We start from the raw sequence: 15,743 nt of genomic DNA on the forward strand, positions 1-15,743 counted from the left end.
ATACTGGAGTGAGGGGTTCACCTTTTGGGTGGGACCCTTCAAATTTAGATTCACCTGCGACACTACCCACTCCTTCCAGCTGCTGACTGGCCTGTTGAGCACATCCAGCGTTTTCTGTTCTGATTTTGTGGCTTAAAACATCGAGTGAGGGGCAGTATTGTGCGATGGGAGTAATGACTCTCCCCTCAGCCCCTTCACACTGTTGCTGCTAACCCTCGGGCCACTGTTGAATGACTGACGATGCAAGGGGCAGATAAGTTGCTGCGATGGGTTTGTTACATTCTTGTATGTAATTATCCTCCTTTTCTTCCAGAGTGTGTGAGTGTGAGTCCCAGCACGCACGTCTACCCCAGAGAGATACAGATCCTCAGGAACTTCACACTGAAATTCTACAAGTAAAGTCATCTTCATTTTAAAATAAGATTTGTGATTAATTTGTTGAGCCCAGTGTAATTGTCTGCATGCGGCCTTTAGTCTGAATACGTAATGCCATTGATCAGACCAAAGAGCTAATGATAAGCCTGTATAAAACATAGAGTACTGTGTGCAGTATTGGGCTCTGCACTATAGGAGGCTTTAGGGAGGGTACAGTGTAGATTCACTGGGATGCTGCTTGGTATGAGGAAATACAAATAGGAAGAGAGACTTGTAAAAACTGCCGCTTTTTCCGTTCGAACAACTCAGAAAACTGGGAGATACACTACTGTTTAAAATCATGGAAGGATGGGACAGGTTGGTAGAAGCAGACTGCCTAGGACTAGGAGCCATGCCTGCCAGACTCTATATAAGAGAGATAGAACAGTGCAGGAGAATCTCCTTCACACAGAGAGCGCTGAGAGGCTGTGGAATTAATTTCCAGGGTTAGTGGTCAAGGCAGAAATTGTGAAGATTCAAGATTAGATTGGATAGGTGGATGAAGGGGAATGGGAATGGGGTGGGTAAATGCGATTAGAACTATTTTCTCGGGTGGAGGTTAAACTCCGACACGGACTGGTTGGGCCGAATGGCCTGTATTCGTGTTGTCACTTCTATGTATTTCAGTGTGCAGTAGGTATTAAAGTGGTTACTCCCCCGCGCCCCCCCCCCGCCCCTTTAAATATATGTAGTACATGAAAGTCGTTGTTGCCATGATGTAGGGATGCATGTCACCAGACACTGTGACACTGATCATCTCCAAGGCCCTACCACAGTCAACGTCCCAATGTGCTCCGGAGGCCAATTGTAATCTGCTTCCCTTTCGCCCGTTGGCCTTTCTCAGTCACCCAGTGTCCATTCTCAGTCCTCCCAGCTGGGAGCTGATGCAAAAGCTGTCCCTCCCTGCAGATTTCATGGCTCTGTCACTTTTTCTCTGCCTCTTCTGCAGCCTTTACTTAGCCAATGCTTGAGGGTTGGCATGTTTCTAACTCTGGTGCCCATTGTGTGGGTGACCAGTGTGTCGGAGCCTTCCTGACGGCGGCTGTAGAGGAAGTGCCACTCGGGACTGCAGCCCTCGATAAAGTTCACGTTACCCTGGTCTACCCTGTCTCCCCTTCGCGCACTGGGGTTCAGAAGCCTGGTGGGGTGTGAATGGAGTCTCACTCCTGGTTTAACCTGTACTGTGTTCTGTACCTGCGGTGAGGTTTCACTGACAATGCTGCTGAGGCAGTTGGTAGTTCCCTCAGTGACTCGGTTGGTAAGTACAGCCCTGTGTGGAACAGACTAGGAAGATACTTGGTTCAACCCCTGGTGTGTGCTAAGTTAGCTGGGATGATAGTTCCCACTTTTAATCATCTCGTGACCCTTGCTGCAATGTAGGTGTCAAATGAAGACAGGATGTGGTACATCAACAGTTGAATAGCCTGCCAACACGTTCTGTCTTGGTCTCGAAGAATAGCACTAGTGCGAGGTACAGATTTGTGGCCATACTCCAGGGAGAGTCAGCACCTTCAGGAGAGGAGGGGACCTGTACCCCAGGGAGAGTCAGCACCTTCAGGAGAGGAGGGGACCTGTACCCCAGGGAGAGTCAGCACCTTCAGGAGAGGAGGGGACCTGTACCCCAGGGAGAGTCAGCACCTTCAGGAGAGGAGGGGACCTGTACCCCAGGGAGAGTCAGCACCTTCAGGAGAGGAGGGGACCTGTACCCCAGGGAGAGTCAGGAGGAAAGGGAGAAGTGACTGTTTAAAAAAAGGTATTGAGTTGGACAGCGACACTTGATACTGTTTTAGTGGTGCTTAGAATCTTGGCAGGTTAAGGTCCCGTCCTGATCGAACCAGTTGTAGATGTCATGATTCAGGCCTGATGAAAAGTTTAGATCACTCTTTTAAGATTGGGCTGACCTGATGTTGCACACAGCAACGTAATGGGTTTGGCGACACAATCTAGGGAGTGTGAACCAGACCTCGAGCTTAAAGCTGGGCTGCAACTAGACGCCTGTGGAACCTGGAAACCAGCCACGTGCACATTGTATGGCAAATGTGAAACTGCTCTGAGGTGACAGTCCAGATATCCAGACCCTCCTGGTCACCGGACTACAACCCCCCCCCCCACCCCCCTTCAATTACTCCCATACTTGAGTCCTGAGTTCCATTTTTCAACAAAGGGAGAACAGCACCTGTCGATTTTAGTGAAAGATTCAAAAGAATTAAATAGCAAATGCCTTTTGTTCTTTTCCCAGTGCCTCAGTAAGGTTAACATGAGGGATTTCCATGGGTGTATTAATGTGATGTGTCGAAACAATCTGAGGGAGCTGATAATTATAGTTTTCTGATGAACCTAAGGTTTGTACATCATGCTGAATAACTGCAGGGAGTGTTTGGTGAGGTGATGTGACGAGTATCTCTCCTGCCTGAGGTCGTGGTGTACCCTAGTTTGGGCGCCATGTCAATCTGGTTTAAACGGCACAATAAAATGTGGTGAGACGTTAGCGAGCTCGCTGATGTCTCATTGAGTAAATAACACCACCAATTGTAGCTCCGCTACTACAGAGCACAAGTCTCCGATACAACCCCTGGTCTGCGCTGAGTTAGCTGATCTGAGTCCGCGCGCACACTGGTGCTAAAAAAAAATAGCTTTGGGCTCCTGGGAGGGGAAGGGGTAAATCGGCCATGACTTCTGCTTCTTGCATCCTGTGCTCACTGGAATCATGTGATATGATGCTCCTTACTGTCGAATGACCTGTCTTAGCTCACTCGTGAAGAATATGGCCACCAGGGTGAGTGTGACCAACACACACAAAACCGTAACCCAATGCGAGTCAGTGCCTTCGAGAGAGGAGGGAGAAAATTAGTGATATGGGGGAGTTATTGGTTATATCTTGTTTTGTTGCAAGTTGTCTATACTAGCCCTTCTCTTGCTGTTCCCTAGGTGCCAGTTAGAATCATACAGCACAAAAGGAGGCCATGCAGCCCATTGTGCCAGTTCTGTCTCTTTGAAAGAGCTATCCAATTAGTCCCAGTGTCCCAGTCCCGGGCTCTTTCCCCAGAGCCCTGCAATTTTCTCCCTTTCAAATATTCAATTCCCTTTTTGAAAGTTACTATTGAATCTGTTTCCACCACCCTTTCAGGCAGGTCACTGTTCATGTGTGAGCCCTTGAGCATGTGTTGGCAGACTATTCCACCGTGTGGGGCATCATCGCCGAGCCCAATCCTATCCTTCCTCGACACCTATGCACTTGGAGGAGGAGGAGGAGATGGGGAAGAGGGCACTGGATAGTGATCAGGAGTGGGAGCACGGCCCATTCTGCACTCCCTAACCCACCAGCACCAAGGCCAGTTTGAGTCTCTAACTCCCTGACTGAGATCAGCTAACACTCAGTTGGTCACTGGAAAAACTCACTGACTAGGCAGGGTAAGGGAAGGGGAGGTACACACAGCCAGCTTGTTAAAACCTATTCTCATTTTCTGTTCTCAGGCTTATAAACGTCTCCATTAGGTTTAAACTGAAGGCCATCAACATTCAGACAATCATTAACCATGAAATCCCGGATTGTTACACATTTCAGATTCTAGTAAGTGCACCCTCATTCTTGTTTTGTGAATAACCTGTACCTCTCTCCAAGTGGCTAGCTTAATATTAAGATCTCTTGCATGTGAACTTGTGCAATGAGGCAGTTCATATGACTGGGCGATGATGTAGGAATCAATCTTGTACGGCAAAATGCTTAACATCCAGAAAGCCTAAATATCCCTCTCCGCCATCGACGCACCATGGCTGCAATGTGTACCATCCACAGGATGGACTGCAGCAACTTGCCAAGGCTTCTTTGACAGCACCTCTCACCTAGAAGGACAAGGGCAGTAGGCACATGGAAACACCACCACCTCCACCTCCAAGTCACACACCATCCCGACTTGGAAATATATCGCTGTTCCTTCATCGTTGCTGGGTCAAAATCCTGGAACTCCCTACCTAACAGCACTGGGGGAGAACTTTCACCACATGGACTGCAGCGGTTCAAGAAGGCGGCTCACCACCACCTTCTCAAGGGCAGTTAGGGATGGGCAACGCCCACATCCCAAGAATTATTATTTTTTAAAAAAGTAATCTTTTGAACTTCCCTCAGTTGAGCATTTTTTTAATGGTCAGGACTGCCTGTGTCTGGGGAGCGAGGAGTCTCTCCCCGATTGAGGGAGTTTGTCAGGCTGGGTCCCTCTGCTTCTGGGCTGAGTGTGTGATGGTGACCTAGTTCTCTTGAACAGCAGCCTTCATCTTGCAAGATAGAAACATAGAAAATAGGAGCAGGAGTAGGCCATTCGCCCCTTCGAGCCTGCTCCGCCATTCAATATGATCATGGCTGATCCTCTATCTCAATACCATATTCCTGCTCTCTCCCCATACCCCTTGATGCCTTTTGTGTCTAGAAATCTGTCTTGCTCCTTCTTAAATATATTCAGTGACTTGGCCTCCACAGCCTTCTGTGGTAGAGAATTCCACAGGTTCACCACCCTCTGAGTGAAGAAATTTCTCCTCATCTTAGTCCTAAATGTCCTACCCCGTATCCTGAGACTGTGACCCCTCCAACCAGGGGAAACATCCTCCCTGCATCCAGTCCGTCGAGCCCTGTCAGAATTTTATACATTTCAATGAGATCCCCTCTTATTCTTCTAAACTCGAGTGAATACAGGCCTAGTCGACCCAATCTCTCCTCATACGACAGTTCTGCCATCCCAGAGATCAGTCTGGTGAACCTTCGCTGCGCTCCCTCTATGGCAAGTATATCCTTTCTTGGGTAAGGAGAGGAGCTCCTCCATTAGTTCAGTGGGTAACTGTGCTGCCCAGCGTAGAAGTGACCCACCCAGAATAAAGGCCGCAGGTTCGACCCCTGGTCTGTGATGAATTCGCTGATCTCAACTGGGGCAGCAGTTGGACTCCGTTGGACATTGAATTACTCAATGTACAGCACAGAAACAGGCCATTCGGCCCAACTGGTCCATGCCAGTATTTATGCTCCGCACGAGCCTCCTCCCACCCTATTTCATAACCCTATCAGCATAACCTTCCAATCCTTTCTTCCTCATGTGTTTATCTAGCTTCCCCTTAAATGCATCTATACTATTTGCATCAACTATTCCTTGAGGTAGCACTCTCCACGTTTTAACCACCCTTGCAGTAAAGAAGTTTCTCCTGAATTCCCTATTGGATTTATTAGTGACTATCTTATATTTATCGCCCCTAGTTCTGGTCTCCCCCACAAGTGGAAACATCTTCTCTACATCTATCCTATCAAACCCTTTCATAATCATAATTATGGAGGATTTCATAATCCTCTGCAGTTGAATAGCTCACTGCCATTCACTGCCTGGGCTCTTGGATAAGGACGAATGGCTCGTGGAGCCACAACCCCAGCAGAGAGTTGACACATTCAGGGAGGTGGAGGTGGAGGTGGAGGTGGAGGTGGAGGTGGAGGTGGAGGTGGAGGTGGGGGGGAGGGTGGGGTGGAGAAGAGGAAATTGTGACTAATGACTTCAATTCTATTGCAGATCCTGTTTGATAATAAAGCACACAGCGGCCGGATAATGATCAGTCTGGATAACGATGCGGTTATTAATCAGTGTACGGATCCCAGTATATTTGGATATGGTGAGGATACCTAATAGAAAGGCCTGTAAATAAAAAATCTGCTAACTTAAAAAGGGTAACCTCTGCCTGATGCGGTCTTGGGGAGAGAGCGGGGCAGTGGGATTAGTTTGGGATTGATACAGGGCTATGGGGAGAGCGGGGCAGTGGGATTAGTTTGGGATTGATACAGGGCTATGGGGAGAGCGGGGCAGTGGGATTAGTTTGGGATTGATACAGGGCTATGGGGAGAGCGGGCACTGGGATTAGTTTGGGATTGATACAGGGCTATGGGGAGAGCGGGCAGTGGGATTAGTTTGGGATTGATACAGGGCTATGGGGAGAGCGGGCAGTGGGATTAGTTTGGGATTGATACAGGGCTATGGGGAGAGCGGGCACTGGGATTAGTTTGGGATTGATACAGGGCTATGGGGAGAGCGGGCAGTGGGATTAGTTTGGGATTGATACAGGGCTATGGGGAGAGCGGGCAGTGGGATTAGTTTGGGATTGACACAGGGCACTTTGGGAGGGAGCGGGGCAGTGGTTTCGGATTAGCCGAGTACAGACACGATGGGCCGAAAGGCTGCCTCTGGCACTGTAAACCTCTCTGGTTCTCTGGCCTCGGGGTTTCTTCTCCTGATCGTGGTCCAGTTACCCTGATGCATGTGATGATGTCGGGCTGGGCTGGGACTATCCTGCCGACACTCTGTTGCGATTCACAGCCAAGGAATGGCCACTTTGGGAAGATGCTGGTGACCACGGGAAAAAGGGGCTAAGGCCTTGGCGAGGAGTGTACACCCCATGGATTCCACGTTGCTGCCTCTGCTGTCAATGTGTGATCCCATTGCATCTGGAAAGGCTGTCTTTCTCCCCAAACCCCTGAGATGCTGACCCCCGCTGGGGTACAGTTCCACAAACGCTTTCTTTACTTTGTCCAAGTCGCCATTCTCCGTGTGAGCTTTGATCGTATCAACAAGCTATTTGACCATGGAGGATGTCACAGGTGAGGCAGATCCAGTCCTGACATGCGTATTTTCCAGCAGGGGCTACTGGGGTGAGATTAGGAGCAGGGACATGGTGGATATTTTTTTCCCTCCTCGGGCGCTGAGGGGCGAATTGTAGAATGTCTACGGCTGAGATCAGACTTCTAGAAAGACATGTATTTATATAGCGCCTTTCACTACCTCAGGATGTCCCAAAGTGCATTACAGCCAATGAAGTACTTTTGAAGTGTAGTCACTGTTGTAATGGAGGCAACGCAGCAGTCAATTTGAGCACAGCAAAGTCCCACAAACAGCAATGTGATAATGACCAGATAATCTGATTTAATGATGTTGGTTGAGGGATAAATATTGGCCAGGACACCGGAGAGAACTCCCCTACTCCTCTTCCAAATAGTGTCACGGTATCTTTTACATCCACCTGAGAAGGCAGACGGGGCCTCAGTTCAACATCTCAACCGTAAGATGGCACCTCCGACAGTGCAGCGCTCCCTCAGTACTGACCCTCCGACAGTGCAGCGCTCCCTCAGTACTGACCCTCCGACAGTGCAGCGCTCCCTCAGTACTGACCCTCCGACAGTGCAGCGCTCCCTCAGTACTGACCCTCCGACAGTGCAGCGCTCCCTCAGTACTGACCCTCCGACAGTGCAGCGCTCCCTCAGTACTGACCCTCCGACAGTGCAGCGCTCCCTCAGTACTGACCCTCCGACAGTGCAGCGCTCCCTCAGTACTGACCCTCCGACAGTGCAGCGCTCCCTCAGTACTGACCCTCCGACAGTGCAGCGCTCCCTCAGTACTGACCCTCCGACAGTGCAGCGCTCCCTCAGTACTGACCCTCCGACAGTGCAGCGCTCCCTCAGTACTGACCCTCCGACAGTGCAGCGCTCCCTCAGTACTGACCCTCCGACAGTGCAGCGCTCCCTCAGTACTGACCCTCCGACAGTGCAGCGCTCCCTCAGTACTGACCCTCCGACAGTGCAGCGCTCCCTCAGTACTGACCCTCCGACAGTGCAGCGCTCCCTCAGTACTGACCCTCCGACAGTGCAGCGCTCCCTCAGTACTGACCCTCCGACAGTGCAGCGCTCCCTCAGTACTGACCCTCCGACAGTGCAGCGCTCCCTCAGTACTGACCCTCCGACAGTGCAGCGCTCCCTCAGTACTGACCCTCCGACAGTGCAGCGCTCCCTCAGTACTGACCCTCCGACAGTGCAGCGCTCCCTCAGTACTGACCCTCCGACAGTGCAGCGCTCCCTCAGTACTGACCCTCCGACAGTGCAGCGCTCCCTCAGTACTGACCCTCCGACAGTGCAGCGCTCCCTCAGTACTGACCCTCCGACAGTGCAGCGCTCCCTCAGTACTGACCCTCCGACAGTGCAGCGCTCCCTCAGTACTGACCCTCCGACAGTGCAGCGCTCCCTCAGTACTGACCCTCCGACAGTGCAGCGCTCCCTCAGTACTGACCCTCCGACAGTGCAGCGCTCCCTCAGTACTGACCCTCCGACAGTGCAGCGCTCCCTCAGTACTGACCCTCCGACAGTGCAGCGCTCCCTCAGTACTGACCCTCCGACAGTGCAGCGCTCCCTCAGTACTGACCCTCCGACAGTGCAGCGCTCCCTCAGTACTGACCCTCCGACAGTGCAGCGCTCCCTCAGTACTGACCCTCCGACAGTGCAGCGCTCCCTCAGTACTGACCCTCCGACAGTGCAGCGCTCCCTCAGTACTGCGCTGGAGGGTTAGCCTAGGTTATGTGCTCAAGTCGCTGGAGTGGAACTTGAACCTTCTGACTCGGGCGAGAGGGCTGCCACTGAGCCAGGGCAAGTTTTATGCAGAAGTCCAGCTTGCTGTGAATTCCTGAGGCTGCATCTTACTTATTATATTGAGTATTATTTCAAGTATATTAAATCATCTCCAGTCTATTCCCAGGATTGCACATTGTGCTGTCACCTGAGTGACTTGATGGACTCCTTCTGTTGCACAAGAGGAAATCCCACTTATCCCAACACCGTTTGATGTGCCAATACATCTCTTGTTTGGCGCTCGATTCATTCCTCCATAGCCCCCAGCCTCCAATAGAGACTGGCCTGTTACCCACCTGTACTGCACCCTAGTCTTGCATAGCTCAAAATAACCTCTCCAGATATGACCCAAGTATTGCACTACCTGAAAGGGTGGCAGTAACTTTCAAAAGGGAATTAGATAAATACTTGAAAAGGAAAAATTTGCAGGGCTATGGGGAAAGGGCAGGGAGAGTGGGACTAATTGGACAGCTCTTTCACAGAGCCAGCTGAATGGCGGCCTCCTGTGCTGTAGGATTCTATGCCTTAGAGAGGATGCAGAAGAGATTTACTGGAATGATTCCAGGGATGAGGGACTTTAGTTACGTGGATAGACTGGAGAAGCTGGGGTTGTTCTCCTTGGAACAGAGACGGTTGAGGAGATTTGATGGAGGTATTCAAAATCATGAAGGGTCTAGACAGAGTAGATAGAGAGAAACTGTTCCCATTGGCAGAAGGGTCGAGAACCAGAGGCCATAGATTTAAGGTGATTGGCAAAAGAACCAAAGGTGACATGAGGAAAAACATTTTTACACAGCGACTGGTTATGATCTGGAATGCACTGCCCGAGGGGGTGGTGGAGGCAGATTCAATCATAGTCTTCAAAAGGGAACTGGATAAGTACTTGAAAATTTGCAGGGCTACGGGGATAGGGCGGGGGAGTGGAACTAGCTGGATTAATCTTGCAGAGAGCCGGCGGGGACTCGATCGGCCAATGGCCTCCTTCCGTGCTGTAACCTTTCTATGATTCTATGGTAAGTTTGGAAGGATAGAATTTATAGCTGTATTGGGTGTTTTGTTTTTAAACAGTTCAAGTGGACGTGAATAATTCACTCACTTACTGAAATCCCAGTGGCAACACTAATAATACACACATGAACTGTAGTAGCCTCCCAGACTTGGAATACTGCAAGACTGCACACTCGCACTCACTCCTGTTTGTCAAGATCCCACAGTGGTTTTACTCACTTTTTCAAATTGTTGTGTAATTGAAAGCTTCTTCTCTCTCGCTCTCTCTCCCCCTGACACAGCTGACAATGACGCGGGGCGACTAATCTTTGACATTTGTATCATTGGGTTTTGTGCGCTGTCCTTTGGCCTGTGCATGAGGTCGATCATCCGAGGAATCACGCTGCAACACGTGAGTCATTTTTATTTTTCTTTCACCCAAAGGTGCGGGGTATCGACTGTGGGGCGTGCAGCAGTTTTATGCGGTTTCTAACCCAATGTTGAAATCGAGCACGGCCAGCTCAAGTATACGGGGGGGGGGGGCTGTCCAAACTATGGTGCTTGTCCCTCCATTTTCTCACTCCCTCTGCACTTCCATTTTTCATTCGCTAATTTGTCCTGTTTAAATTCCGTGGCCCTGGAGCTTCGGAATGGACTTCTGTCTGCGCTGTCTCATTGGTGGTTAGATCTAAAGCCCGAGATCTGTTAGCAATTTGAGATATCTGCAAATTAATGGGAACTGTTGGGATACTTTTTCCACAAGAATTTGGTAAAGAGTTGCACTTAAATGTTGGGTTTTAAAGTAAAGTGTATTCAAGCAAGTTCTTGGGCAAGGGTTTATTTAAAATGCTGATGAATGACATAGAATTTACAGCACAGAAACTGGCCATTCAGCCCAACTGGTCTATGCCAGCATTTATGCTGCACACGAGCTTCCTCCCTCCCTACTTCACCTAACCCTCTAAATGAGCTTGACGTTGAAGGTGTTTTCTGTCACTGGCCTTCCCTTTGGTTTATGAACACCGGGAGATAAAAACAGAGATAAAAACACGCTCAGATGGTCAGGTTTTTAAACAGAAAATGACGAGGGGAAGTTTTCATCAGGCTCAGACGGTCAGAAAGCGGGAGAATAGTTAGAAGTTACTTTGTTTCAAGTTGAACAAGATGACTCATTATTGTCGGGAAGTGTAGTGTGTTTATTATTTTGTATTACTACGCTAAATTAGGTCGCACTGATTGAACTAAATGAATCTGATCATAATTGTTGCTCAGTGTGTTCACTTGATAAGACGATGGCCTCGTCTTATCAAGTGTTTTAAAGATCCACCTTCAAAAACATTGGAGATGGGAATGTGCGAAAGACATGATATCTAGTTCAGATTACAAGGGGGCGTTATAGTTACGCCTCGGGGTACGCTATTGTATGGTCAGGTATTGGGCAGCGCGGGTGCACTCCTGAACATGAGATGCTCAGACCGCTTCAGGGAACGACCAGCACTGTTATAGCGAGAGAATATCTAAGGTAGTTCGTAACAGGAGCATAGTTTTGACCTTTATGTGTGGCCCTCAAGGCTCACAACTCCCCCAGGAAGGCAAAAAGTTTGGACTCTCCTGAAGTTTGACACTGATTAGCTTCAGAGTGCGGTTCCCTCTGCTTTGCCCAAACAATGAGGAACTATTAGCTCTGGTTAATACCGTAAACATAATTAAGATTTCTTGTATTTCCCATTTCTTTTGAAATTGTGAAGGTCTGGCTGTGGGGGAGGGGGAAGGTTTTAACAATGACCTGCTAGTCCCACCCCCTACTGTGACCTGTTTCCTGCACCAGTCAGCCTCACAGTCTCTCCATGGGACTTCCAACTTGTGTCAGAATCTGGTCCTGTTGTGCTCACTAGTTAACGGTTAGAGAACGTTCTCCACGCCTTTTAGCTGGGAGCTTTAAAGCTGGCAGAGAGGAAACTTTAATCCATCAGTCTGGGCCGGGCAGTAGAGATGGAAGGGCAGTCTCCTGATGGGACAATACTGTCCAAGTGTTCGCTGATCATACTTCTCATCCTCGACATTGAGTGAGTATGTTCCGAAACAATGCCCTTACATTGTCCTCTGCTTTTAGTGCCTGCAATTCATTGGGACAGTCCCCCAACTGCATCTTGTGTCCGGTCCATAAGTGGTTTGATTGGAAGTGCCCCAGTCTTGGTCTCTCTCTTAACAAACCTCGTTCTCCACCTCTCCTGTCACCTGTCGGGTGCCTCGTTCCTCACCTTTCTTGACCATTTCCCCAATCTGTGGTGCTCTGTAATGTGCTCCCACCTCCCCCAGCCCAGTACCCAGCCCCCTTTGCCCTGGGTCAGTGACGATGTGAAGCCGCAGATCCCGGAGGAGCCAGTAAACCTCTCTCTCTCTCTCGACCTCTTCCCCCAGGAATTTGCCAACTTTTACCGGCTGAAGCACAAGAAGGAGGTGTCTTACGCGACCCGCATGGAGTTTCTCAATGGCTGGTACATCCTGCTCATCGTCAGCGACATTTTCACCTTCTTGGGAACAATTATGAAGATAGCAATCGAATCCAAGGTAAAGGAGCTTGTACCGTTTGATGCTGAACGCTGTCTGGTCCATGAGGTCACCCAGTGCTGGAGTCGCAGCACGGCTAGAATTTCATCAAAGGATGATTTTAATTCACGAGGAAAGGGTCGTGTCCTCGATCGCTCGACGGAATTACTGTCTTTAACACTTTACAGTGAAATAGAAACAGCTGTATGTTTTGTGACTATGTTTTGTGTTAATTTAGTAATACTTGTTACTGTGTGTGTGGCTGGGGAGGGGGACAGGGTATTTGGGGGCTAAGGTGGGGTATAATTGGGGGTCTTTGGAGGCTGGGGCGGGGGTGATTGGGGCGGGAGGTAATTGGGGGCTAAGGTGGGGGATAATTGGGTGCTTGGAGAAGAGGGGGGATTGTATCTGGGGATCGCAGAGGAGGGTGGATTGGGCCTGGAGGTTGGGGGCGGTGGCGCAGGGGAGGATTGGGAGCTGTTGCATGAAATGCAATTAGAAATTAGAGACTTGCTTTTTTTAACACTGTAAAATTATTCAGTGTAGAAGTGACTGATGGACCTTCAGGTATTGGAAGTGGGCTGGATAGCCTTTTGCTGTCCTATAAACGCCTGAGGTTTTCCCTTGTGCTTTTTTGCAGTGTGCTGGTTTGCACCTGGAGCACTCCAGGTTCCTCCAATGTTCCTAGTTCATATATCAGTCTCTGAAATCTGGCTCCATAAAGTGAGACCAGGGGCCCGATTTTACCAGGGGTGCGGGTTCTCGGCGGGTAGGCCAGCTGAAATTAGTGAGTTTCCCTCACGATCGTAGCAGGCAACACACTAATTGGATTCACTTACCTGCTCCTCCGGGTTCCCCGACGCTGATCTGCGCGTCGGGCGGGCTGCGCATGCGCAGTAAGATCTGTCAGCTGGAGGCGCTCTATTTAAAGGGGCAGTCCTCCACTGACAGATGCTGCCACAAACAGCAAAAATTACAGCATGGAGCAGCCCAGTTTAATGATGCCTCACTCCAGGTATCAATACATGGGGTGAGGAGGAGGGGGAGGACAGAGATCTTCCCCCCCACCCCCCCCCCACCCCAGCGGGCGGGAGGAAGCGGCCCGCTGCCGCCACCAGGAAGGCCTGGCTCGAGGTGGCAGAGGGGGTCACCTGTGGCACCAACATATTACCCACCTGCATACAGTGCAGGAGGCGCTCCAATGACCTCAGTAGGTCAGCCACAGTGAGTACACGTAGTCTTTCCCCTACACTCCGTCTGCCACAACACTGCCCCCACCCCACATCTCCTTCGGCACCGCCAACACTACTCTGTCACATCACCCCTCATACCCACTCAAACCCCATCCTCATCGTACCTGCACCTACTCACCTCGCCAGTACTCACCCCGCCACTAACACGCAACCCAATCCTCATACAATCTCATGGCTCTATCCCATACTCACCCTCTTGTGCATCTCTCTCACGGCCAGCCTCACTCAACCTGCCACCACCTGTGCTGCAGCCACAGGGCATGCACCACATATGTGCAGTAGGCAGCGTAAGGCAAACGTGTCGTGAGCATGAAGGGGATGCACAAGGGTGTTTGAGGGTTTGTGATGGTTCTTACTTATATTGAATTTCAGAACAACTCACATCACACATTATATTGGCACCACTACTGCCATGTCTTTGCGAATCCTGTCCAGTTTGTGCAATAATGTCCGCTCCTGGGTATCCCTACGAGGACCCACCACTGATGCCACCCAGTGTGTCACTGCAGAGTGGGTGTAGGTGTATTTGCAGGGCTCTTCTGCGCAGACGACTGAGAGACATCGGCGATGTCCCCGGTTGCACCCTGGAAGGCTGTGGAGCAGAAGTTCGGGAGGGCAGTGGTGACTTCGACAGCGACAGGTAGGAAGATGGTGCACGGGCCAGCCAGGAGCAGCTCGGCATGAAAGAGGCTGCAGATGTCCATGGCTACATGTCGAGTGACTCTGAGCCTCCGTGTGCACTGCTGCTCAGAGAGGTCCAGGAGGCTGAGCCTCGGTCTGTGGACCCTGTGGCGAGGGTAGTGCCCTCTGCGACGCATCTCTCTCTGCGGTAGCCCTCCCTCCTGCTGTACAGGTGGATGTGTCACAGCACTCTGTTGTGGAGCTCCACGTGTCAGAGGTGGACGGCGTGGATGGCGAGGCTGGTGATGCTGTTCGCCCTCCGAGGAGGTCATGACTGCAGCTACGGCGGCCCCCATCCGCAAGATGTACATCTGAGGGGGTCCGCAAGGTAGGTACATGTCTCCGGACCCCGGGGTAAGTGTGCAGGTTGGTGACTTCTACCATCAGGAGGAGGGTGGTGGAGGCCAAACTTTGTCCCAAGTGACAGAGCGGCCTCCTGCAATGGCTGAGGGTCTCCCCCGCCCCCCCCACCTGTCAAATGGACCTTTGCAGCTGCCACAGGCTGACGGCTGCAACACGTCCATTTCAACTGGGAGTGTTTCCCCCAGTGTGTGAAACAGTCCCATGTTTATCCAAAATCACACACAGTCCCTTAATCAGGTCAGTTAATGACCTGAACAAGCAAAATAAATACACTCAAGTGGATTCCCGCTGGCTTTAATTGCCTGCGGGATTCCCACCAGCGGGGGCTGCGCACGCACCCCCGCACGTCAGCGCGGAACCCGGAAGTGAGCGGGATCGAGGCGCGATCCGGTCCTGCACCTGGATTTCGGGATTTTCGGGCCCCCCCCGCCGAGAACGCACCCGGTAGCGGGTGCTAAAATCGGGCCCCAGGAGTCGGAGTGGGAGTGCCGTGTTGGGATCCACAGTGTCACCCTGTGGAATGTAGTGGTACTGTAATGCCATTGCGAAAGGCACTGCAATAACAACTTGCATTTATAAAGCACCTTGATCATGTTGCAACTTCTTAATACGACGTGCCTCACACAGTGAGTTACTTCCGAAGTGCAACGATTGCTTTGTAGAGAAGTGCAGCAGCCATTCTCAAACAGCAAATGAGTTGGTGGTAGTTGAGGGCGAAATGTTGATCAAGACCCCTTGAATAGTGATGGTTGAGGGATAAATATTGTCCAGGAGACGGAGGAGAACTCCCCTGCCCTATTTCATTTCCACCCATTGCCAACAGGCAGAAGGGGCTTCACTTTAACAGCTCACCTGAAGACACGCCTCTCTCCCTCAGAACTGCACTAGAGCGCGGCCCAGATCATGTGCAATTTGTTAGCTTGGCTCAGTTGGTAGCACTCTTAGAAGGTGGTGGGTTCGAGCCCCACTGTGGACTTGAACACGTAATCTAGGCTGACTCTTCAGTGCAGTACTGAGGGCACCTTGAATGGTCAAAAGTGGTTGTCCTTTGGATGAGACGTTAAACCGAGGGCTTTTTG

The 15,743-nt window shown here is 50.7% G+C and overlaps 1 protein-coding gene across 2 annotated transcripts in view; it reads left to right on the top strand.

Annotated features, from left to right (window-relative positions):
• mcoln1a (mucolipin TRP cation channel 1a) overlaps positions 1 to 15,743 on the top strand; it is a 67,842-nt gene that overhangs the window by 35,531 nt on the left and 16,568 nt on the right. For both annotated transcript variants that reach the window (XM_067973180.1, XM_067973181.1), the window contains exons 5-9: positions 314 to 395; positions 3,889 to 3,985; positions 5,958 to 6,057; positions 10,120 to 10,229; positions 12,239 to 12,388. In XM_067973180.1, the coding sequence (XP_067829281.1) occupies positions 314 to 395; positions 3,889 to 3,985; positions 5,958 to 6,057; positions 10,120 to 10,229; positions 12,239 to 12,388 (539 nt within the window). The remainder of the gene's footprint in view (positions 1 to 313; positions 396 to 3,888; positions 3,986 to 5,957; positions 6,058 to 10,119; positions 10,230 to 12,238; positions 12,389 to 15,743) is intronic.

Source organism: Heptranchias perlo, chromosome 37, assembly GCF_035084215.1.
Source record: "Heptranchias perlo isolate sHepPer1 chromosome 37, sHepPer1.hap1, whole genome shotgun sequence".
In the NCBI taxonomy this organism is placed as follows: domain Eukaryota; kingdom Metazoa; phylum Chordata; class Chondrichthyes; order Hexanchiformes; family Hexanchidae; genus Heptranchias; species Heptranchias perlo.